Source organism: Peromyscus californicus, unplaced genomic scaffold, assembly GCF_007827085.1.
Source record: "Peromyscus californicus insignis strain IS unplaced genomic scaffold, ASM782708v3 Scaffold_1__1_contigs__length_55948999, whole genome shotgun sequence".
Lineage (NCBI taxonomy): Eukaryota > Metazoa > Chordata > Mammalia > Rodentia > Cricetidae > Peromyscus > Peromyscus californicus.
In genome coordinates this window covers 22,265,854-22,292,055 of record NW_026294492.1, presented here as the reverse complement: position 1 = coordinate 22,292,055, position 26,202 = coordinate 22,265,854, and the positions used below count along the sequence as shown (strand labels likewise).

General features: G+C 44.6%; 1 protein-coding gene across 5 annotated transcripts in view; it reads right to left on the bottom strand.

The window, feature by feature from the left end:
• Positions 1–4,427: 4,427 nt before the first annotated feature.
• Clip4 (CAP-Gly domain containing linker protein family member 4) overlaps positions 4,428–26,202 on the bottom strand; it is a 107,143-nt gene continuing 85,368 nt past the window's right edge. For all 5 annotated transcript variants that reach the window (XM_052746214.1, XM_052746217.1, XM_052746213.1 and 2 more), the window contains exons 13-16: positions 24,515–24,638; positions 20,954–21,018; positions 15,150–15,222; positions 4,428–6,573 (exon numbers count right to left, since the gene is read on the bottom strand). In XM_052746214.1, the coding sequence (XP_052602174.1) occupies positions 6,252–6,573; positions 15,150–15,222; positions 20,954–21,018; positions 24,515–24,638 (584 nt within the window). In that variant the 3' untranslated portion in view covers positions 4,428–6,251. The remainder of the gene's footprint in view (positions 6,574–15,149; positions 15,223–20,953; positions 21,019–24,514; positions 24,639–26,202) is intronic.

The following is a 26,202-nucleotide window of genomic DNA, read 5'->3' as shown; positions in this document are numbered from 1 at the left end:
AGCCGACGTCATTGACACTGTTGACTGGGTTTTAAGATGGACTTTGGCAGTGACAGGGGCAGGAGAGGAATAGCTTGAAGCTGTGCGTATAATGTTAACATGATTCAGTTTCACGTCAGTCTGATTTGACGTGTTATGTGAAAAATAATTATCAGCTCACTCACTCTTCAGTGAGGCAAGTGCTCTGGACGAAGCTGCAGAGAGTCCTGTGGGGCTAAATAGACAGGGCTCGACTTCCTTCAGACTGACGGTGGGGACACGTCGCATCAGACATTCAGACTCCCAAAACTTTAGAAATGCCTAAAGTTCAAATTCAGCACCGGGCAGGCAGACTTCAGAGAGTCTCTATTTGATCTCACTGATCTGGTTCAAACAATCAACAACTCACCCAATCTTCAAGATCAAACTCATCCTGAGTTTGATCCATCAGGCTACACATGCGTGCAATTATCTGAGACACTGATACATGAGATTACCCATCAGGCTACACATGCATGCAATTATCTATGTGAGACATTATCTATGGGATCCCCCAGGACTCTACAGCTGAACTTAAGCCAGATGTATGAGCATTTCTTCAATACTGGAGATCGCTAAGAACAGATTATATTTAAGTTAATAGCCTCAAAAACTCAAAACATCTTACACACTCCCGGACCCTCCTCAGCACACCACGACTACACACTTTCCTCTTGGAAAAGTAATGGTAAAGCAGGTGATGGGACTCACCACTGATTTATCATTATGAAAATTCTACTCATGAAGACAGTGAAGAAGAAGAAGAAAGGGGGAAACCCCCCACCCTTGATACTTCTCCCTGAGAGAGAGCTATAAAACAGAGTTTCATTTCCATCCAACATAATGAAACCACATTAATGGCAGAAACACAGGCCCATGTACTTTAATCTCCCTATACACACTCTTCTCCCTCTGCTACAGAGCATTCACAAGGCTGTAATGGAATCTTAACACATCCTATAAGCATAGCTTGGTCGACCCCATCATGAGCCTCCTTAGAAATGTCTGTCGTTAGAGGTTTTTGCTCTTTTTTTTGGGGGGGGGCGCCACCCAGCTCCCAAATAAATCACACATGGAGGCGTATTCTTAATTATGAACGCCTGGCCTTAGCTTGGCTTAGTTTCTAGCCAGCTTTTTGTAACCTAAATTAACCCGTCTATCTTTTGCCTCTGGGTTTTTCCCTTTCCATTCCTAAATACCTTTGTGTCTTACTCCGTGGCTGGCCATGTGGCTGGGTGGCTGGTCCCTGGAGTCCTCCTCCTTCTCCGGCTCCTTCTCCATCCCTCCTCCCAGTTTTCTCCTTCTATATATACCCTCTGCCCGCCAGCCCCGCCTATCCTTTCTCCTGCCTTGCTATTGGCCAGCTCTTTATTAGACCCACAGGTGTTTTACACAATCACAGGAACACAGCTTCACAGAGTTAAACAAATGCAAGATAAACAAAAGTAGCACACCTTAAAATAGTCTACTACGAATGTCTTTTGTACAGTCAAGCTTCTTACACTGTAAATGAGGACTGGTAGATCAAAGGACCTTAATTAAAAACGTAGGTGACAATATGACTTTTTAGTAACAAGTGTGCTTGTATTACAAGTAAATATAGTGAATCAAAGGGCATAATTATTTTTAAATTTTCCTACTGGCTTGCAATGTTGTGATATATATAGAGAGATATAGATATATATATTTTTTTCCTACTGGCTTGCAATGTTGTGATATATATAGATAGATATACATATATAGACATAGATATTATATGTCTCTGTGTCAATCATTTAGGTAACAAATATCCAGCCAATAGTTAAAATTACTCAATAATGTTCCTCAATTAAAATGATTCTAATATGGTATGTTTCTAGTATTGATCAATGAAATTTAAGTACTATTAGCATGAATTCTAAACAGCCTCAAGCTCTAAAATGAAACTCTTCAGCACTAGAGACCAATGTTGTGCACACTTTCATGGGGTACAGTTCTCTCTCTCCATGAGAACCACATAGTACCATGATCTGAACTATGGTCACACCACAGACAGGTGGTGTCTCAGTGGCCCTGTCTGTCTTCATCCCTTCCTTCTCTCTGCCTACCCCTCAGCATCTTTCCATCCCTTCCTTCTCACTCTTCTAGGGTGTGAATGGTTTGAATGTGCGTGCGCGCGTGTGCGCACACACACACACACACACACGCTCATGTGTTTGATCACTTGGCCCCCAGAGTGGCATTGTTTGGGGAGGTTTAGGAACTCCCACCTGGTTAGAAGTGTGGAGGAGGTGGGCTTTGAGAGCTTAAGGTCTCACCTAGCTGCCAGTTTGCTCTCTCTGCTTCAAGCTTGCTGCTGAAGATGGAGCTTCTGGCTTCCTGTTCCTGCCTGCATGCCTCCCCACCACGATGGTGACTGACTCTTGTTCTGAAGCCACACGCCCAAATACACTCTTCACTCTGGAAGCCGCCTTGGTCATGGTGTTTCATCACAGCAGCAGCAAAGTAACTGAGACATGGAGCAGAGCTGGGATGGTGCAAACGGACCTTTCTTGTCCTCTTCCCGCGTGTACCTGGTAAAACGAACCTGTCCCAGGACCTAATCGCTCAGTGTCTCCTCTAGGTATTTAAGCCATCAATGCCTTCCGGAGCCTCTGTTTGCTCACTGGGCATTGCTGAGCAGCAGGCAGGTGCCAAGGATTGGTCTAGGGGTGAGGACAGAGTGGTGAACAGAGCAATCAAAATCCAGCCCTCCATCCAGTGCAGGAAATGAGAAACAAGCAGAAGGTCTTTCATGTCTTTCGGAGAAAAGTGAAGCAACATGGGGTGTGAGACTTGTGGGGAGCGTGACAGGTGGGGGGGGTGAGAAGTGGGGGGGGGGGGGGCGTGACAGGTGGGGGGGGTATGAGAAGTGGGGAGGAGGGTGACAGGTGTGGGGGGTATGAGAAGTGGGGGAGCATGACAGGTGGGGGGATATGAGAAGGGGGGGGCGTGACAGGTGGGGGGTATGAGAAGTCGGGGGTGTGTGACAGGTGGGGGGTATGAGAAGTGGGGGGGGCGTAACAGGTAGGGGGTATGAGAAGTCGGGGGTGTGTGACAGGTGGGGGGTATGAGAAGTGGGGGGGCGTGACAGGTGGGGGTATGAGAAGTGGGGGGGGCGTGACAGGTGGGGGTGATGAGAAGTCAGGGGGCTTGACAGGTGGGGGGTATGAGAAGTCAGGGGTGAGGGGGTATGAGAAGTGGGGGGGGCGTGACAGGTGGGGGGTATGAGAAGTGGGGGGGCGTGACAGGTGGGGGGTATGAGAAGTGGGGGGGTGCATGACAGGTGGGGGGTATAAGAAGTGGGGGGCATGACAGGCGGGGTATGAGAAGTGGGGGGGGGGGCGTGACAGGTGGGGGGTATGAGAAGTGGGGTGTGTGTGACAGGTGGGGGGGTATGAGAAGTGGGGGGGTGGGCGTGACAGGCATGAGGCACTCTGGGGAGGAGGGTGGAGAATTCTCACCAAGATCCAACTGTCTCAATCCAGTTTCACCTGTAAAAGAATCCCTTGAATTTGAAAATTTTGGGGGGGAAAAAATAAAAGAAAGAAAGAAAATTTTGAACAGTTAAAATCACCCCTCCCCAAATTACCCTGAAATACAACACAACACTCTAGGGAGGGAGGGAGGGAGAAGAGGATAGAGCTTTTTAACCAAAACGCAAACTGTTCCATCCTGCTCTGGGTACACCAAGGAGCCGCAGGCCCCATGAAGGGAAGGAACGCGACTTTACCAAGCTGGAGAATCACGTTCTTAGTAACTCCTCGAGAATCTAAAGAGGGGTGGGTGGCTAAAATACCATTTTTTTTCTTGGTGAGTAAAAAGCGTGAAACTTCTGGACGTGGCAGTACCAGTGCACTCAGGAACTCACATCAGCTGCGGCTGCCTGTACAAGATCCAGCCGGCACACGCGAGGGAGGGGATCAGGCCACGCCCCCCACCCCTCCCACCCCCGCTGAGGAACTATTGGCAGTTGACCCCTACCGGGGAGGAAGAGTCAGTTTTCAAGAGGGTGGCTCTGGGGAGGTTGTCCATGTTCTAGTAAATGGCCCCATACCCATGCACCTATGGGCAGTGCTGATTAGAATTAGTGAGTTGTTCAAAATAAATACACAGATCAATAAATACATGAATAGAGGGCATGACGTGGTGAGAGGGACATGGGGGGCATCTGAGAGGAGCTGCAAGTGGGGAGCGGAGAGATATGATCAAAATACATTGCACACATGCATGGAAATCTCAAGAAATAAAGTGCTGTATTAAAGACTTTTAAGACTCTTTATTATAAGGATAGGGCAAACCTTAGCCGTTATGACGGGGGTGGAGCTCAGAGCACACGGACCCCAGGACACCAAGGAGAGTGGCAGATAGGGTAAATGACACAACACCAGTCCAGCATCTTCCCTTTTTATTAGTGTTCAAGAAGTGAATCTGCATGATATTTAATAAGCAAAACACACACACACAAAAAACCACCTAACTTGCGCATGTAGCATACATAAGCACATACATTATGTGGATTTAATAATCCCCATCTAAATATGAAGAGAACAACTGGCTTTTGACCTCAAAAATAAGTTCAGTGTGGACACTGCTTCTCTAACAGCGTTTAGTATAGAACAGGAAGAACTACAGATTCCCAGGCTCGCTCTTGTTGTGGATTTTTTATTACGGTATAAATAGATTTTTAAGAAATCATCTATATAATAAAATAAGTTCACTTCTGAACTGCAGCAGTCATTTTCTTCAATCAATAAAAATATTCCTCGATTATAAAGCAGCTTGAGTTTGCAAATATATTTCAGGAAAATAACTCTATTTGAAATACCACACTTAAAAAAAAAAAAAAAAAAAGGCAACCAAGTGACCGGAGTTAGATTTTTAAGATAGCATATTGCAAAATAGTTCAGCAGAGTATATTTCTAAGCACAAAGCAAGTTCCATCCTGAAGGATACTTTTAATTTCATAAAGCAAACTGTTCCAATATTTGTGTGGTAGTTTCAAGTCTAAGTATTTACAATAGAGGATGAAGGTTTATACAGAACAGGACAGAAACTTCAATACATATCCACAAGACGAATGGGACATTATTGCATCTCTATCGTGAAGCTTAGTTTAACATGTGCCCAAGACAATGAGTGCATCAGAGCAGCAGCTCTGCAGCCGTGGAACAGGCACAGCTCAGCAGCCACAGCTAACCCCACCCCACCCCAAGCCCAGACACCATGAACATCCAAACGGACAACACACCCCGCCTAACGCATTTTAATTTACTTTCTTCTGTGAAATACTTCTTTGATGTTTTTCATATCCCAGGAGGAAATGATGGCAAAGTCTCAAAAAAAAAAATAAAATAAAATAAAGAGAAGAAAAGTGCATCGTGTTTCAAAAGTGCTGTGCGTGTGTCAGGAACATACAATGTTAAACAAGTGTGCAAAAAATTCTGCCTTGAGGTCATAAACTCAACTGCGAGCCTCTTGTGGTGCGTGCAGATGGGGCCGTCCAGTAGCAGAGGGGAAACCTGAGAGCGCTGTGTGCAGAGACATGCGCGGAGTCAGGAGACCCACGTTCACTCTCAGCTCTGTTAACCAACTAGTTAGTGCTGGTGAAAGGAATTCCATCTCCGTGGTTGGCAGTGGGTGCAAGGTGGAGCCAGACACTGGCAAAGCCCACTCTCCGCCCACGTTCTAACGGCTCACAGGAGCCTTTTCCGGAAAGGGCAAGTGCGTTTAGCAAACATAAAAGATACACCGGTTATGTAGCAACTGCTCTCTTGGTACTTTTGAGTAACAAACCCCAGACAGAAAGGAACATTCCAGAACACTTGGGCAGGAAACAGATCACGTGAGCATCACGAAGCTGGTGAAAACTTTCACCTCTGTGAAGACGGTGACACCATGTGCAAAAATGAAGCCGAGTGGCGAAGTCACCGTCACACATCGCTTAATAGCACTTTTTTTTTTTTTTTTAAAGTTCCAGAATTTTCTTGGGACCTAGTTTTTCAAAGTGCTTATTCTGAAATTTGCAAAAGAACCATGACCCTCAAAGTTCAAATGTGTGTTCCTTTGGAGTTTTTTTTTTTTTTTAATGAAGATTATTGTATTTTCAGCTTTTATATATAATATCTAAATAAAGTAAACCCTTTGTCATAGAGCCTATTTTACACCTAGCACATATACATATTCGGAGGAGCTCACTTCATGCCTTAAGACACTTAGCAACTCTCATCCACGAGCTTCGACCCATTAATCCCTCGGTAGGTCACTCTGCTTGGCCTAACCAGCACTCCATAGTTTGGCTTACAGGTAAAATAGCGCTTGTCCCCCACGGCGCCGTCATTTTTCCCCTTGGCACTTCGGAGCTCCAGTCCAAGCCAGATGCCTGAGGCAAAGTCCGTGGGGCCCACGTACCTAACGGTGGCCATTTCGTTAGAGCTCGTGAGCAGGACCTGAGATCCCTCGTGCAGCTTCGCGGTCCCCTCCAGGCCACCCGCCGCGGCCGTACTGCTCCAGCTGCGGCGCAGGGTGGTCTTGGACCTATCCAGGAGGGAAAGGAAGAACAGGCCTTAGACCCTGGAGACACTCAAAGGCCATTTCCACATCCGCGGCAGGAACGCCCACCGCCACCTCCATCCACCTCCATTTACAAAAGAGGAAAGTTTGGTAATGACTTCCTTTTTATGTGTGAGCAACACAGCATCAGATGTTTTTATTTCGTTTTACTTTTCTATTCCTCAGCAGAATCTAAATTATCGGTGGAAATCTTTTTATTTTTCCACCGTCACAAGGATATCTTTTATTTTAATATCACCATTGCTCTCTAATTAAATGTAAAAGGCAATTTCCACTCATACAGTTAAAGGACATTTGGATTTTTTCCTTTCCCTTATTTTTATTTTTGAAATTGTAATTTTTAAAATTGGAAACAGCAGTATTAGGAATATACTTCCAATTTCTAAATGTTTTTCTCTTTTGGCTCTTTTAATACTGCAATTTATAAAAATATTCTCACTCACACACACACAGAGGGAGAGAGGGAGAGAGAGAGAGAAATTTCAGTAAACAAATATATTTTAAAGAACAGGAAACTGGCACTCTGAATGTGGTAAATTAAATTTTCTTTTTGTTCACTTTAAAATATTTCTTTAGATGAAAACAAATCTTAAACCTGTAACTTGGGAAAATCAATTTTAGATAAAGATATAGAGTCTCTCCCATGGACTCCAGTTATCTCTCCCTTCTGCTAGCACAAGAGGGTCTAGGCTATGCTGAAGAGCATTCCTGTCCTACAACACATCTAAGATGCTCTAGAGGTATCCTTAGCACCTGCCACCTAACTGGCTGGCACAAAACGGGCCGAAGCCCATACTGCCCTCCCAGGGTCCCTCCTCTACCCAAGGAGCCCTCCAGCTCATCCCCTACCCATACTGCTCCCCCCTCCAGGGCTCCCTCCACTGCCCACACCCCCCACCTCTCTGTGTCCACAGGAGGCAGCTGACCCTGATATTCACAACAGAAACTTTACCTGGACCTTGCTGCCCTCTCAGTGGGCACCATCCAGAATGATTATTTAGGACCTGTCATGGTTACCTGGAGTCTTCTGCCTCAGGGTCCTGGTACCCTCCCTTCCTGTGCCTACTGCAGACTCAAGGCAAAGCCTTGCTGCCCAAACTGGCTAACATCTTACCATAAAGAGGAGTGGTTCCTACTTCCTTTACATTTTTTTTTTTTAAGATTGATTTATTTATTATGTACACAACATTCTGCCTCCATGTATGGCTGCAGGTCAGAAGAGGGCACCAGATCTCATTACAGATGGTTGTGAGCCACCATGTGGTTGCTGGGAATTGAACTCAGGACCTCTGGAAGAGTATAGATGGTATTCTTAACCTCTGAGCCATCTCTCCAGCCCTACATTTTGTTTTATTTCTACACTTTTAAATGATGAATTCATTGTGTATCTGAGTGTACCATATGTGTGTGCTAGCCCGTGTATCTGCTGAAGAAGGTATCAGGTATCCTCCATACTGTCTACTTAGTCTTTTGAAGCCATTATCACCCCTGAATTTGGAGCTCATACTGTTGGAAGCCAGCAAGTCCCAGCCATCCTCCTGTCTCTACTCACCTTAGAGCTGGGGTTAGAGTTTCTTGGTATACCTGACTTGTACTGTAATGGGTGCAAGATCTGAACTCTGGCCCTCATGACTGTGAAACAGGGTTAAGAGGGCTCTTAACCACTGAGCCATCTCTCCAGCCCCCGCTTTCTACAGTTTTAAATATGCTACCACACATAGGATCTCATTTGTTTCTATGAGTAACCCAGTAAGAAAGGAAGAGGATTTAAAATTTATAGCTAGGATGCCATAACTCAGAAACTTCCCTAAGACACACCTTCCAAAAAGTGAAGGAATTGTAACCTGTAAATACTTTTATTAGAATCCGGCATGATAGCACACACGTGTAATTCCAACACTCAGGAGGCTGAGGCAAAATGATCATGAGTTCAAGGACAATCTCAGCTACACGGTGAGAACTAAGCTAGCCAGGGCTGTATGGTGAAACCCTGACTTAAAACAGCAAACAAGGAGCCAGGCATGGTGGCTTATGTCTGTAAGACAAGCAGTCAGGAGGCTGGGGCAGGAGGATCAGGAGTTCAAGGCCAGCCTAGGCAATATGAAGAACTACTTCAAAAATGAAATAGGGGCCAAAGAAAGGGAGGAAGTGGATAAAATGAAATAAAAACAAAGATTATTTATCACATCAAATGCATAATGCAATAACACAGAAGCAAATTTTTACTGAATGCACAAAAGAAACAATAGAATTCTATTCCTACACAAAAGCATCTATTCATTCATTCATTCATTCTCCAAACTCACACCAAATGGATGCTTTTGCAACCTGATGAGGAGTTTAATCTAAATTTTTCTATTATTAATAAAAACTTGGGTGTCAAATATCGGGGTAAACACCCAACTGATTACAGAAGTGGCAGAGAAGGGACCAGTGGCCTCCTCTCTCTCTCCTTCCCTGATCCAAAAGGCCCTCAAATCTTTCTAAACCCCTCCATACTACTTCCTGTGTCTCTCTATATGTATGCTGGGTCCTCCAAAAACTCTATGGCTAATTCTGGTCAAGTAGTTGCTAACTCCACCCCCTGATTCAAGGTTAAACTTTGCTAACAGTCTCGGAGTGTCAGTGTGAACAAATATCCCACAATAACCTGGCAAAGCTGGTGCAATTTCTCAGAAAAATAACGGCAATACGCTGTAGTTTGTGAACACTCGCCACGAACCTCGTGTAAACACAATCTCATCCTCACACAAGCCAGGAATTTCACCATCTCTGTTTTCCACATTCACGCTGAAGGCATCATTTATTTCCATATAAATAATTAACACTACATAGCACCGCACTGACCAGTCCATCATCAACTCACTTTTCAACACAGATCCCTCCAGGTGGACCACCAGCACAACAGCAAGTTCTGCAGAACCAGCCAGCAGGCTCACCGCCGAGTCCTGCCACACTTCCCACTCACAGCCACTGCCCAAGTCTTACACTCCCAAGAACAGTAATCAGAAAACACTGGGGTCATGTGTTCTCTATGTTTTCAACAAAAGAATATTTCGAGCTAGCACTTGAAACACTACGTTGAGCAGGAGTGGGGTAAGTGGGCACCCTTGTCTCCCCATGTTAGTGGGAAGAATATCTCACATTTTTCTCCATTTAACAGGATGGTGGCTATTGGTTTGCCATATACAGTCTGTATTATTTGAGATGTGTTCCTTCCATGCCTAGTCTCTCCAGAGGTTTTTTTTTTTTTAAATCACAAATGGTTATTGGACTTTTAACTGAAATGATCAAGTATCCCTATCTGCAGATGCCATGACTCTGTGCATGGAAGACCCCAGAGACTCCACCAGGAAACCCCTAGAGTTGACCAACATGGGAAGCAAAGTGGCGGGTCACAAAATTAGCATACCAAGACCAATCTCCTTCCTATACACCAAAGACAGCCTGAGAAAGAATCCATGGAAACAATCACACTCACAATAGTCAGCAAACCAAACCACCTGAATAAACCTAACCAAGAAAGTCACAGACACCTACAATGGAATTTTTAAAACTCTAAAGAAATACAGATTGAAGATGGAGAGACCTCTCGTGCTCATGGATTGGTAGCATTAATATTGTGAAAACAGCTATCCCACCAAAACTAATCTACAGATTCACAATCGATGCAATCCACATCGAAATTCCAATGCAATTCTGCACAGAAATTGAAAAAACAACAATCTTAAAGTTCATATGGAAATATAAAACACCCCAGATATCCAAAATAACCATAAACAATAAAAACTCTGCTGGAGGTATCACCATTCCTGACTGCAAATTACCCCAGAGAGCCATAGTAAAAACACATATCCCCGGCACAAAGCCAGACACACTGAACAGGTGCAGCAGAACCAGGAACCAAGATATAACAGAGCCCCCATGCCTACAGCCACTTGTTTACAAAGATGCCAAAATACACACTGGCAAAACGACAGTATCTTCAACCAACAGAGCTGAGAAAACTGAATGTTCACACAAAGATTGAAACTTGATCCTCCGCTCATCCCCTGCACACAGATCAATTCCAAATGGATCAAAGACCTTAATGTTAACCCTGAAACACAGAGACTGCTAGACAAAAAGAGTACGGAGGATACTCCAGGACATAGGCTGCAGTAAGGGCTTCCTGGACAGGACCCAAATCGCCTAGGAAACGGAACCAACAATCAACAAGTGGGACTTCACGAAGTAAATGGTTAACCCAGTGAAGAGGCAGCCTTCAGAAAGGCAAAGATGGATGATGGATGGATGGATGGATTGATGGATGGATGGATGGATGGATGGATGGATGGATGGATGGATGGATGGATGAGAGGGTAGATGGGAGGGTGGATGGGAGGGTGGATGGGAGGGTGGATGGGAGGGTGGATGGATGGATGGATGGATGGATGGATGGATGGATGGATGGGTGAATGGGAGGGTGGATGGGAGGGTGGGTAGGTAGATGCATGCATACATGCATGCGTGGATGGGGGATGGGTGAGTAGGTGGGGGTGGGTAGATGATAGATAGATTAGATAGATAAGATAGGTGGGTAGGTGGATGGATGGATGGATGGACGATAGATAGATAATAAATAGATGATGGATGGATGATAGATAGATAGATAGATAGATAGATAGATAGATAGATAGATAGATAGATAGATAGATAGATATGATGGATGGATGGATGGATGGATGGATGGATGGATGGATGGATGGATGGATGTAGATGAATGGATGATTGTTAGATAGACAGATGAGTGAGTGGGTAGCTAGATGATGGGTTTATAGATAGGTAGGTAGGTAGGTAGGTGGGCATCTTAGGTATGTAGGTAGGTAGACAGGTGATGAGGTAGGAAGGTGGAGATATATATATATATAACTTGGCCAATTAATTATACGCCTGACAGAGGACTGACCAATGTTAGAATATACAAAGAACTCAGAAAACTAAACACCAAAAAGACAAACAGCCCAATTAAAAAGTGGGCAGTGGAAATGAACAAAGATTTCTCAGAAGAAATACAAACGACTAAGAAGTATTTTTTAAAGTATTCACCGTCCATCCTTTGCCACCAGGGAAATGCAAGTTAAGACTACTTTGAGGGGCTGGAGAGATGTGTCAGCAGCTAAGAGCACTGGCTGCTCTTCCAGAGGACCCAAGTTCAACTCCTAGCACCCACATGGTGGCTCACAAGGGTCTGTAACTCCAGTTCTAGGAGACCCAATGCCCTCTTCTACCTCTACAAGCAACAAGTGTGCAAACTATGGAGACATGCATGCAGGTCAAACACTCATAAAATAAAACAAATGCCTAAAGCAACTTCTTTGAGTTTCAGCATTCTTTTTAATATTTTTATTTCTAATATTTACTTTATTTTACATGTATGGATATCTTGCCTAAATGTCTGTTTATGCATCCCATGTGCACAGTGCCTGCACAGGCCAGAAGGCATCAGATCCCTTGGGAACGCAGTCACAGGCAGTATTAATCGAGCCCCAGTCCTGTAGAGAACAACCAGTACTCTTAACCACCGAGCCACCTCTCCAGCCCCAATTTTATCTTTCTTAATGAATAAGATCTGGGGGGAAAGGGATCATTGGTGAGAGTACAAACTGGTACAGCCACTATGGAAATCAGTGTGGCAGTTCCTCAGAAAACTAGATCTACCATATGACCCAGCTGTAACTCCCTGGTATATATGCAAAGGACTCTTATTTCCTACTACAAAGACACACGCTCATCCATGTTTATTGTTGCTATATTCACAATGGGGAGGTTATGAACAGCCAAGAGTTCAATCAACTCATGAATGGATATGAATGTGGTACCTACACACAATGGAATTGTATTCATCTGTAAAGAAAATTGAAATTATGAGATTTGCAGGTACATTGATGGAATTGAAAAATATTACCCTGAGGTAACCCAGACCCATAAAGACAGTATCACCTGCTCTCACTTATATGTAGATCCTAGCATTGGATCTTTAAATTTGTTTAACTTGGAGTGCCTGTGATGTCAGAAAACTATAAAGAGGACGTTGGTGGGTGTGGGGGAGAATTTTGAGGGGGGATAATAGAACACAGGTGACAAGAGGGGTAAATGGGATGTTTAAGTGCGGTGAGGATGGGGGCAGAGGTCACGGGAGGAGGTGTGACAAGGGTTAATTAATTGTGAGGATGCTTGGGAAAGCTATACTGAGACCTACCATTTTCTAAGTGTCATGGAAGTGAGGCTGGAGAGCGTGCTTGGTGCTCACTGTTCTATCATGAGGACTGGAGTTTGGATCCTAACACCCATATCTGGCAGCTCACAACCGCCTACAACTCCAGCTCCCCAGGGATCTGACATACAGCCTCCACTGGTGTGTGTACACATGTGCGCACACACACACATATGTGCAGACACACGTACACAATAATAATCAATCCTAAAAAAGAAAGGAGTTTATTTGAAGTTGTCCTATACATGGGATGATGCTCCTACAAGAAGCATAGGTAGACCAATAACGGGCCCAGTGCCAGGTATGAGCTACCTCCCCTCAAGCTGCCAGCCAGGGGTGTCCTCGGAACCCCCCAAACAACACCAGCTACTGCCACTGCTCTTAGTTACCCACCGGAAACGGATGGTAAGACCCGACTGCTGAAGACGCCACACAACTTAGTCATGAGTCATGGAGAAATGAAGTCGGTTCTGAGTGGAAACTTTCTCCCTATACAGGCAGGTGCTGTGGAGGCTGCTGGGGAGAAAAGTCACCAACAGTCTTAGCTATCTGTGTACCCTGTGGGTCCCAGTAAGGACCAGTGTGGCAAAGCTCTGGGAGTAACCAACTGCTCTCTGATTGGATTAAGGGGCCATTCCACGGGAGGAAAAACATGCCTAGTACTGTAAATCTGGCCAAGAATCCATGTTTGGGAAACCCCAGGCCACAGGACCAAATACTATGATTTTGCTACATGGACAGGGTATCAAAATGCCCTCTAAGTTCACATTCCTATATTCGTAGATTAGTGCAGCTCTCAGACTACATCAAAAACGTGTCTCTGTGTGGTAGATGCATTTGGCGCAGATACAACTGGTCAAGGTACAGAGAATAAGTGTCTGTGGGATGCTCAGCCACAGATGCAGCATCTACACCACACCCCCTTCCTCTAAGGTTCAGGGACCATTGTGGAAAAGGGGCCAGAAAAAAAAATGTAAGAACCAGTGGTTCCAGAGGACTAGAGTGGAACAGTATCTACTGGACAGGACAGGACGGCCGCACTCATGACTCACAGCAGCTGTGGGTGTCTGCATTAGGCCTGCACAAGACCAAGCCATCAAACTCTGCTAGGGCACAGGGTGGGGGGGGGGGGGAATCACTGGGCACCCCCAGCTGAGGAACTACTGGCAGTTAATGGCTTCTTGAGGGAGGGAGAGTGAGTCTTCTTTAAGAGTGTGGCCCCTGGCAGGTCCATCACATTCCAGAGAATGGCCCCACACTTAGGAGTTTACAGGAGTATAAATTGGACCCAGTGGACTTAAAAGAAAGACATAAAGTTGGGAAGGAGTATGAGATGAATCTGGAAGGAGAAAAGGGTGAATAGGATCAATGAAATATGATCAATGAAAGACACTGTGTGCATGTGACATTCTCAAGGGATTAATAAAAATATTCTATTTTTAAAACGTTATTTCTCTAAACAGGTACTAGTGTCGATCTGTTTACATTTCCGTAAAGTTCAACTTCCTGTTATTTCCACAGGCAGCAGGTAAGTACTATACCTGCTCCATTTCTCTACACTGTGCCTGTGACCTGCTGCTGTGCCCCGACAGGGATCAGCGATTTCTCTCTTCCCTGCACGCTCTGGGTCACCCTCCTGCTCAACAACCTCCACACTGGCTCTGCTGCCCCGGCTTCAGAATCCTTTCCGTCCAGGGTGTCTCTTGCCAGTACTAAGCCCCATGCTGCCTAAGAACGCTTGGCTATCTACAATAAACGGGAGCAGGAAGTTACCGTCCTTAATCTCTCAGCCATTTGATGGGGAGGCCAGTTTCAAACCCCAAGTCGGTGATGGATTTAAGCAGCAGACGCTACCAGGGGAAGCAAGAGCATTTTTAAAAAATAATTCTAAGCCACTGCCTTAGGCAGATGGGCCTTGCTTTTCTTTCATGCATGGCTGAGCATATTAAACCAGATCTGATTAATTCAGTAAACAGGACTTCAAAACGAGCCCGCCTTACTCAGAGAAAACACCATGTAAATACCCCCAGCTTCGATTAGTGGCCATCCTAACCTCTTAAATAGAAAACACACGCGGCGCACTGCTTTTAGCCACTTGTGACATTTTTAATTGAGCTTTTAAAGGAGGGTGGGAGAACTCAACACACCAATCACACTTTCTCTCTTACGTGCTAACATTCTATTGAGCAGGGCGTAAGATACAAAACTCCATTTTTTCCTTCCTTCACGGAATCCCGGCATGCTCATCTTGAAAGGCAGTTTTCTAAGTCTTCTCAATACTCACTTGGCAAAAGCATTTCTCCTGTTAATCTCTTTTTGGGAAGAAGCAGAGGTTGTGCTGAAACTTCTCCTAAAACCTAAAGGTGAGAGTGATAGTCAGAAGAGGAAACACAGCGCTTGTTTTCAGTCTTTACAAAGAGTTGTTTTTAATCACTTCTATAGGTGTTCTAGGACACCAAGGTTGATTGTTTTTGTTTTGCTTCATTTTTTTTTTCTTGAGAAAACAACTAGGTAGCAGTTACTCTAAGATAAAAACCTTCCATCTTGCAGGGAAGTGCCTTAAGCGCAGGAAGTAAACAATTCAAAGCCTCAGGAAGTCCGTAAAACCGACCAGATACAACAGATCCCTCCCTCCCTGAGCATACACTGGCAAAAGAGACAAGAGCCCAGACCCCCTGCCTGAAAGTCAATCTTCCTAAAAGATAGTCAGACCACCTGAGCTACCTGAAGAAATGCCCTCCAGCCTACGGAGCTGCCTTCGGGCTGTACACTGTCCTCAGGGTTTCTAGCTCCATAAGCTGTCCGCCACCTGTGTTGCATCCACCTGTGTTGCATCGGGCTCTTGGTGACACTTTTTGCTGTCTTTGAGTGACTTCTGCTCCTGTAAATCACCTCTCACCCATACTCCTATAAGGAGCCTCAATACAACTCACTGGGTCACTCAGTGGGACTTGGGTGATATCCTTACTTTGGTCTGCTGTTCGGTTCCTACATGGGGTGAGTAAACATTCGTTCACATCTCCACAGGAACAGTATCACACAACGAAAATAAAACAGGTGACTACTCAGAACATAACTAGTTTAGATTTCTGGGCAATTTCTCATCTTTGCCTTTTTCACCAAGCTCTGCTCACACGGAGATTAGTGATGAACACAACATGACTTTCGGGGCTTTCTCCTGTAAGATTTCTTGAAAACTAAATAACACCAAGTCACACACGGATAACACGGATTCGGTATATGATGAAGTATTACAATCCTGATAATCATATGGAAAGGATGTTTTTCAAAAATTATCATTAAAAATATTCCAGTAACAGAACACTGGATAATAAACTTTCAGAGCTCCTCAGTGCTCTCTCCATACAAAAGAGTTCAAAGATTAAAAGACTTCACAAAAGGTAGAGTTAAAAATGGATTTCCAATTCAGGCAAACTAGAAGTGCTGAAGAAATCTCTTGATTAAAATAACTCCCAATTTAAAACAACTATAATTTTATATAATGTACTGTTGAACTAACTCAAAATCATATTCTCTATGTCTGTCTCTGTCTGTCTGTCTCTCTTCCCCGTGTGTGTGTGTGTGTGTGTGTGTGTGTGTGTGTGTGTGTGTGTGTCTGTGGCTGTGTGTGGATGTTGGCAGCACATCCAGGCCCCCAAAGTACAATTTCAGAGAGGCCAAACCTAGGAAAGAAAGAAGCCAGGAGAGGCTGCCAGGTGCCCAGTGTACAATCCTGTACCATATAGGGTTGCCACTCAACCCATGGCACTGGACTCCTGACTGGCTGCACAGGACATGGCAAAGGAAGGAGCAAGGGCCTGGTGCATGGGAGATCCCACCAAAGACTCCTGGGAAAGGACTTCATGCTCAGTGTAACTTGGGGTAAGAAACCAAATGAAATAATGGCTTTCTTAACAGTGCAAGGTTAGAACTACTGCTCTCAGATTTGATGGCCATGAACAAATTCATGCTATGTCATTAAAAAAAGAAAGAAAAAGGAAAAAGGAAACCACTGCAGAGAAGGTAAGTAAAAGCAGATCTAGGGTGGCAGCGTTTCCAGGCAAACAGTAGAAGTCGACGCATCTGAAGGCAGCCAAGGGCGGCCGTCTATAAAATTCTGATTCGACAAACATTTCACAATCACAGATTACAGAGTCACACAGGGAAAGCAGGCACCACAGGCCAGGCCCAACAGACCCAGGTTGCAGAATCAGACTCAGCAAAGCTCCAGATCCTGAATAAGTTAACATAAAGTAATCCATCATACTTAAGGTTTAAAGGGCATGAAAGAAAAACTTGGGAATAGAGGGAAAAGTAAGAGTAGCAAGGTACGTGAAAAATAAAAGCAGACAGTTTGATTATTATTGATGTTCTGGTTGGATTACGCAGTAGAACAGACGCAGTTGAAGAGAGAAACGGGAAACGGATAGCACTGATGGTTCCCAGAATGTGGTCAGAAGGCCAGGTTGTAACAGACACAAAAGCAGCATGGGAAGTATCATGGAGAGGAACTTGAGAGGCCTGGTTAGAGGCTAACCTTGAGATCTAGGAAGACCCAGAATGCCAAACAGGTGAACAAAACGAAATTTCCACCTGCACACATCCTAACAAAACTGCCCAACAGCAATGAAAGAGACCCTTCAAAGAGTCCAGCACAAGCAAGAAGGCAAGATAAATCACCTACCACAACACAGACTCATCAGATGCCCAGCTTCTCATCAGCGATGGAAGCCAGAGCATCCACGTGCAGGGAGAAAATTCTAAAACTCGACACCCATAAAAATGTCACTGGAAGAGACAGAAACTGAGTGTACACAGGCCAGAACAAAGCTATCCTAAGAGGAAGGTGTGAAGATTGAAGAGTAAATATGGACGTGAGATAAACTAGTACAGAAAGATTGCTGTGATGATGCCTAATTTATAGGGGTGAGAAAATAAAAACAAGCCAGCTCCGCTTCTGAGGATTCATACTGTGTAGAAAGGGGGTAAGAATGGTTGCTTTAAGCTGGGTGGAGTGTACACATGAAATGATCTACGATAATTACTAAGAAGCACATTCACAGTGTTGCTTGTACACAGTAGAAAAGTAAACAGAATGCAGAACAGAGGAAGGGAAAGAATACAATACAGAATGAAAAGAAGAAGGAAGCACACCGGACATGGTGGCACACACCTTTAACCCCAGTGCTAGGAGGCAGAGGCAGGGGGATCCCTGTGAGTTCAAGGTCAGCCTGGCCTACGCAGGAATTCTAAGTCAGCCAGGGCTACATAAAGACCCTGCATCAAACAAAACAGAAAAGAACCACCATTTATGACTCATTTAAAAACCCACCATTTACAATATACAAAAACCAAAATGGATTAGGGGCCATAGGGATAGCTCAGGGGTTAAGGGTGCTTGCTGGGGCTTGCTGTCTAATCATGTGGACCAGGGTTCAGATCCCAGCACCTGCAGAGCAAGCCATGCATACGGCAAACACTTGGAACTGCAGCTCCGAGGAAGCCAACATCTTCTTCTGACTTCCACGGCACACAGACCTACACATGTACATGCTCATCCACCCTCAAAGACACAAACATACAAATAACTGTTTTAAACGGAATAGGAAGTAAATAAAACAGCAGAGAGAACATTGCTAATATATCAGTAACTGCAGTAAATTAAAATAAGTGGAACTCTCTTAGAGTAAAAGATAAAGACAATCGGATTCTTAGCAATGAGAGCCTAATGGTGCGTCCCCACAACTGCAGTACTCAAAGAGAATTGTAGATTGAGGCTAGCCTAGGCTACATGGTGATACTCTGTAGGGAGAGGAGAGTAAGGTCAGGAAAGAGAGAAAAGAGAACAGGAAAGGGAAAACAGGAAGAAAAGTTATTACATTAAATATACCAAAAACATTCAACAATAAATAAAAATAATAAATAACAAAACCTGTCTGAGGAAAGCTACAAAATCCTGACGAGGCCAGAGAAGGCACACCACAGCAGTCTTCTCATCCACATGGAGCATGTTCCTAGGACTTCCTATGGATGCCTCAGATGTACAGTACTAGACCCAGTGTGGCTTTCCCCATAAGCAAATTCTTGCGGTAAACCTCCCTCTTCTCACTTACAAGGACACACTGGCAGTTTCTCTCTGTAATGTTCAAATGGCCAGTAACACTGCTTGCAGCATCCATTACTAAGTCAAACTGGCCTTAGTCGAATGGAAACACGACCTGGACAGTCAATCCGTAACCGGAGGACCATTAGCTGACCAACAGGAAGGTAACGCGCAGGTGTATCGATACGCTGAACGAAAGGACAACTCGTGTCCTGGGCAGGACAGTGTGACATTTTATCATGCCACTCAGAATAATGTGAAACTTAAAACCTCTGAGTTGTTTATTTCTCGGATTTTCCATTTAATATTCTCAGACGATGAGTGAATGCAGGTAATCAAGTCCACAGAAAACAAGGGGGAGGTTACAGATGTAAGAGAGAGGGAGTCCACGTTCACAGACAGATCAGTTAGTAAGGTAAGATCTTCCCAACTTCATCCAAAATCCCAGCACGCTAATATGTGGATTTCAACCAAATGATCATAAAGTTTATATGAAAAGGCAAAGAACCCAGAATAACCAACGCTATCTCAATGGAGAATACAGTCAGAGAACTGGCACCATTTGACGTGAAGAATTAATCAGAACAGTGTGAAAGAGCAATGATTGCTAAGGAACACACCCAAAGTTGACCTCTGGTATACACACACACACACACACACACACACACACACACACACACACACAGAAGACCACTGTAAAGATGGGAAAATGCCAGAGGAACACATCCATACAAGTCAAAGGAGCCCAGCAAACACACACAGCACCCACGACACAGCATCAGGAATTTCACATCAAAACAACACTAGAACAGTGATAACTCATGGGCATGGGGTTGACCGCAACAAATATCCAAGGATCATCATTCTAAGAATAACTCTTTCATAAACAGCTATCCACAGACTGAAAAGAAAATCAAACTCAATCCTTATCACACACAAAATCAATTCTAGGTAAACTGGAAAATGTGAAACACAAAACCTTTAAAAAAATGTTCAGGAAAGAGCATTATGGTTTCTGTCTCATGGAAAAAAAGTCTTAATATAAAAAACTCAAGCCATGAAATGTTTTATTCTTTGACTACATAAAAATTAAAGAAGTCTTCTCACCAAAAAATTGTCAGAAAAGTGAAGACGTGTCATCAGCGGTACATATTCATAACACACAAACCAACGAAAGAGTCATTCCCAAAATACACAAAGAAACCTTCAAATTAGCAAGATAAGAAGCAAATCACCCGAGAGAATGAACCAGAGGCTTAAGCAGAAGAAAGGAAATGTGTGTGTGTCCCACACACTGAAAACTGAAAGGACCAACCGCTTTCACGTCAACTAATTAAAATCTGGAAAATGCAAATTAAAGTCACAACGAAATACTGTGTAAATCCAGCCGAGTAGCAACTATTTCCACGCCAAACACGACAGCAGTTGCCAAGGTGAGGCGGAGCAGGGCCTCATCAGTGGCTGCGGGGCCTATGCAGTTCAAACACCTGGCGGGGACGGCAGTCATGCTTCCCAACCCCGGGGCAACATCTACACGTGTGTCCAGCAGCACAGCTTGTAATAAGAAAAAACAGGATGCAGCAAAAATGACCGGCAGCCATAGACTCGGTCACTTACTTCACTGAAATGCTAAAGAATAAAATAGCAGATAATGGAAACAAAATATTGTTTACTGATACAGCTGCATACGGCAGAAAAGATCAAGAAAATCAAAGGAATTATGAATACAAAATTCAAGGCTCGTAACCTTAGGCTGCGACACACAAAAGGGGAGGCAGGGGAGACGGAGATGGGAATGCGGGGTTTCCACAACACAGCTGGGAGGCAGGAAACAGATACGCTCCGGGCTTACATGTACTATACAGAGGCATTTCAGATGCTCTCTGATAGAAAGATATTGATACAGATACTGAACAACAGAAACACATTCCACTGAGTGAAAGTGAAGACATACTTTAAACTGGATTTAAAAACCATCATCTTACCAGGATAAGAGTGATTCTGTTTATTTGAAGATATTTCTGAAAGTGTATCCAGGGAATCTGATAGTCTGTGAATAAAACAAACAGAGCACGCCTTGTTAGATGTAGCTGGTCTTTTGGTTACGGTGGACTCTCAAATGATGCTTTCACATCAACTGGTATTTGTTATCTCATCCAATCAACGAGCATTTACTGGGCAGCCACATGAGCCAGGACAGAGCTTTACCCCAGCATGGGAGACAGGCGATATGCAGACAGGTAGCATGGACAATTCAGTTCATTTGAACCAGGGACCTGACTTCCGACATTTATTTGCTTGGTAGCTTTTATGGATCTGGGAACTGAACCCGGGCCTTTGGCACATGATAGGCAAGTACCCTGCCACTGTGCTGTACCCATGGCCCTGCTATTATCTGTAGTCATTGTTGCTGTTTTCCAGTACTAGGAATTGGATTCACGGCAACATCTCACTTTCCTCTGGAATTCTATCTTCTGGGGGAAAACTAAAAAATATGGAGATAAGCTTATGTTATACCAAGTTTAAAATCATAAAAAAAAATCACCACTTCTGATATTGGGAAAAAGAGAGTGGCTGAATTTCTTTCTTTTTTTTTTTTAAGTTTTATTTATTATGTACACAGTGTTCTGCCTGTATATGCAAGATCTCATTACAGATGGTTGTGAGCCACCACGTGGTTGCTGGGAATTGAACTCAGGACCTCTGCAAGAACAGCCAGTGCCCTTAACATCTGAGCCATCTCTCCAGCCCCGGTGAATTTCTGATAAACCTGGACAGCAATATAATCCAAGGCCCTCTACGCTCGACTCTGCCCACCTCTGTGAGGGCTACCTCCTGGCGAGTTGCTCCTCCTTTTTATTGATTGATTGATTGATTGATTGATTGATTGATTGATTGATATTTGAGTCATTATTTTTAAAAAGCCAGATCCTGAAAGCCTCATTTTCTTTCTAAATCTGCAAGGCCTCCATCTGTCAATCACTTCCCCCAACACACTTTATTTCCATCAAAGACTCCTGCAGCCCCTCTAATGTATTCAGTTACATCCTGCAGTTCATATGCATCATTTTTACAGGACACACATCACATCATGATGGAGGAGGGGCTGATGGACACAGGGATGTTGGAGTGAAGTGGTGATGAACAGCTGAGGGGACACTTCTTCTGGAAGTGATCAGTTCACTAGAACTAAGTGAAAACAGCCTCGACAGGAAAAACACGAACGCCATGTTCAGGAGGACCCGTGAGGCAGGCGGGGGACGGTCATATTTGATCAAGTGGGTGAGTTTCTTTAGACTGCCTTTAAAGAACATTCGCTGATGTTATTGACCAAGACAATTTACTAAATGAAAATTGGGGAATGGCAGGTAGAGCGGGAAAGCCATTCAAACAGAGGAAGTCGTGTGGGTGGATCCTGGGACAAGCGCCCATTTTAAAAATGCGGAGGGGAGAAATAAACAGCCAACTTTGATTCTGAGGGGAAGCACTAGAGGTCAGCATGTGACTAGTCACCCAGACAGTCTCCAGCAGTCCCTAGTTTAAAATATTCCCATCTTGAAGCCCAGTGGGGCCTTTAAAGAGCTCTACACTGGCTGGCATTAGAAATGCCTTAAAATCAGAGACCATGTCTGTTTTGTTTGCTCATAGAATGCCTAGCGCAGCACAAAGTGCTAAAAGACACTTAATAGTATTTGATGATGATGAATGAGACAATCAGAAGACGACAGGAAGACAGCTGGATGGAGACAGCGCTTCATTTAAACAGAAACCCGTTTCTTTTAAGAAGTGGGGGTTGCTTTCAAATGCACTACCTTGGAGAAGACCAAAGAGAAAGCAAGAGTAACAGTGAAGCCAGCATGTGCTCTGTGAACACAGCAATGAAACCCCAAGGAAAGGTGTGGCTTTATAAACGAAGGCGGAGAAAAGGCTGTGGAGGCATGGAAAGGACGGGCCTAGGACTCGGATCCACCAGTACCTACTATGCCTGAAATACACCAAATTCTGTACTCTGGGTAACTGAATGTGGGACAAACCCCAGTCCTCATGACTGAGAGACAAATCAAACTCGTGCAAAGTAACCTGTCAATCGTCTGCCAGACACGGATCCAGAGGAGAGTCACAGAAGCCCGGTAACCGTTACAGGGTTATGAGGAAGAGCTCATTTCTGACTCCAGACATCTGCGAGTTCAAATCCCCACTGCAGAGCACAGTTAGCATTAGCTCTCTGGGACTGACAGTCTTCCTCTGTGAAACAGGACAACCACAGGGCAAGCCCCAGGGTGGCTTTAAGTCACTGATTCAGGGACAGCACAGAGGAGGGTGCCCAGTGCCCTAAGGCTGTCAGGGCTTAGGGCAAACAGCGGAATAACAAAGCCCGGCTAAGCGCAGCTCTTCCATTACCCAGCGATGTGACGTCACCCCTGCTCCTGTGGGATGGGAACAAGTATAGCAGTTCAGGGCTCCCCCGGTCTGCAGAGGACAAGGACATATGCCACTTGGGTGCTCAGTATAGAGCCTACCACTAAATGCTCAATAAAAGCTGATACTTAGGGCTATTTTCCAACTCACCTGGCCAGGTATTTATGAGGATCGAGTGAAACAACATTTAAGGGAAGACACCTTAAGAGCTACAAAGTACTGTATGCTGAAGGCTTTACTGATGTAAAGAAAAATGTATCAAGTACACTGGCAATGAAGAAAATTCACATCAAAAGCATATGTAGTTATTCAGCAACAAAAAGATACTGAGGAAGAAACACGATTTTTAAAAACCCGAGTTTGCCCAGAAACCATCAGCATGCAGCTGAAAGGACCAGCAGAGACTCCAGTCCGCCGATGCGGTCCTCGTGAGTCTGGTTATACTGCGTATGTTGTGTCTTGCTCAGAGATTACAATCCCTTTCCCCAGCCTCTGAAAACCAGACAGAGCCAGCTTCTCCCAGCTCCGCGTTTCACCGGAATTTCATCAGGGCCTGTGTTTTGGGATCAGCCTGCTTTTCAAAACCAGAGTGAGGTGGCACACGAGTACACTGTCTTACCGAGAACACTCTGGAGGTTTGGTACATATAAATCCCTGAGACTTCGCTTCCCCTGGAGAGCTACTGCCTATCTATTTTTGAAAACTAAGGAAATCAGAGGGAAAAGCCATTTTGGTTCCATTAGGTTTGTAGGAGGATGAATGGGTGCCTGCTGGCAGGAAATTTAATGCAGTTAGGATGTGACTGAAGTAATCAGAGAGCATTTTCACTTTTGTTTGCATGACAGATTAAGCCTGCTCCTCGCACTGTTCTTAGCAGCGCATGCCACTCCTAATAGCCTACACACACTCACAGGGTTTGCAAATGAGGGAGAAAGGAGGCTTTTAAAATTGCAAATCCTCAGCAAGGCAAATTTAGCTTCCCATGAGCCTCCCCTCTGAAGAAGGTGGCCAGTTAACCCATTGAAGGAACGCCATGTGCTGATCGTCCAGATGAAATCCGGGCCCCTGCGGGCCACGAGGAACTGCAGTCTGTGTAAACAGGTACACGTCCCCCGGTTTCTCCTCACCTCTGCACCCTGGAGGGGGGCGCAAATATTCCGTATCTCGGAGAACAGCTGAAATACTGCACACCTCCAACCGAACCGTCATTCTTCCCATGGGGCTTCTCCAGCTCTATGCCGTACCAATACCCTAGGACATGAACACAGCACCCGAGAGCATCAGCACTTCATTCACAACCGTGATGCGGTAATCCGAACTCCAAGTCTGGATGGCTTAGTGTTTTCACAAATGACCGAGATGATGGAAGATCATCATGATCATTAAGCTTTCGAATGATGAAATTATAAAATAAAACTCGAAAATTTGAAAAGTGGGAGAAACGTTTTAGCGGCGTAATTGCACAGCAGTACATTAAGGGAGAAAGATAAAACGCACAAACTCAGATTCGCAGAGAATTAGCCATTACGCAAGGGGAGCCCCACCAAGATATATCTTAAGACTATAATGCAAAAGAAGCCGTCCTTGACTCTAATGTAACGCGCTTCAGTGAGAGCAGCACAGAATGATATTGAGACGCATAAATCCTAGCGCGGACCGAACTCTTCGGTTCGCCCTCCCAAGAGTAGAACACCACAAACAGCCATTAAATAATTAACCAAGGGCAGAGATAACACGGAAAACACAGGGCAGCATCGTGATGTCGCTCCATCTTCCAGCTAAATGAAAAGTCTTAGGTTTGATCATAGGAAAACCTGCCTAAGAGATCGTATGTACAGGCCTCGCTCTGAGGAAGGCAAGTCTCTGGAGAGACTAGAGCTGAAGCAGCATGGCCGCACTTCCAGGAGCATGAGTTAATGGGCACAGTCGTACAGCCGGAACTCCTGAGGGTGCCCGAGATCAGCACACGCCTCACAGTTTACACACCCATGGTCTGAGAAGGCAGCGCAGGGGTGACCGTGTTTGGTCTTTCGTAACCAGCAGCAAATAAAGAATAAGTGAGTGAATACCAACCAACTTACTACCTACAAATTAGGAAGTATAAAATACTCCTTCTTTCGGGTTACTAGCTCAGAGTCAGTTTCAATTACAGGAACCTTAAAAGGCCAACTCAGAATACGCTCTCACTTCGCTTTTTTGTTGTTGTTTTTGTTTGTTTTTTAATGTTATACCTGGGCCCATTCTATACGAAGATTGGGGCTGAAAAGACGCAAGCAGACTTGAGTGTCTTTCATATTTGCGTGGCCCCACTATGCCCTATAAGCAGTGTCCACAAGCCTCTTCTCTAACCATACTAATTCTCTGAAAACAGACTATCAGCTTTCTGACTCACCTAACCCGGGTTAGCCTGGTGAGAATTATTTCTGCGTGCCATAGTTATGATTTTCCAGTCTCCCTTCCTCCTGCCTTTGACACGCCAGTCCATGTAATTGTTTTTCTTTAATTAAAAGTCCCATTCTCATTGGCTGCATTTCTGCTATATAACTCTTGAAAATGTGTGACATATAGCGGAAATAGATACATTCTGGCACAGTGGATGTGAAAATAGCCTTGGCAGAGAGCTATATGAAGTGTACGCTATCTAGTGTAAGACGTAAGGGAGGCCTGGCCTCTAAGATAGCTCAAGTAACGCACTGACTCAAACTCAGAGTGGCACTAATCCCAAAGGACGTGGTGGCAGACGATCTGCCATGGTTCTCATGCTTCTTTCTCACACACACAGCAGTGGACATTCCTGGTGAACAGGTGGGGTCTC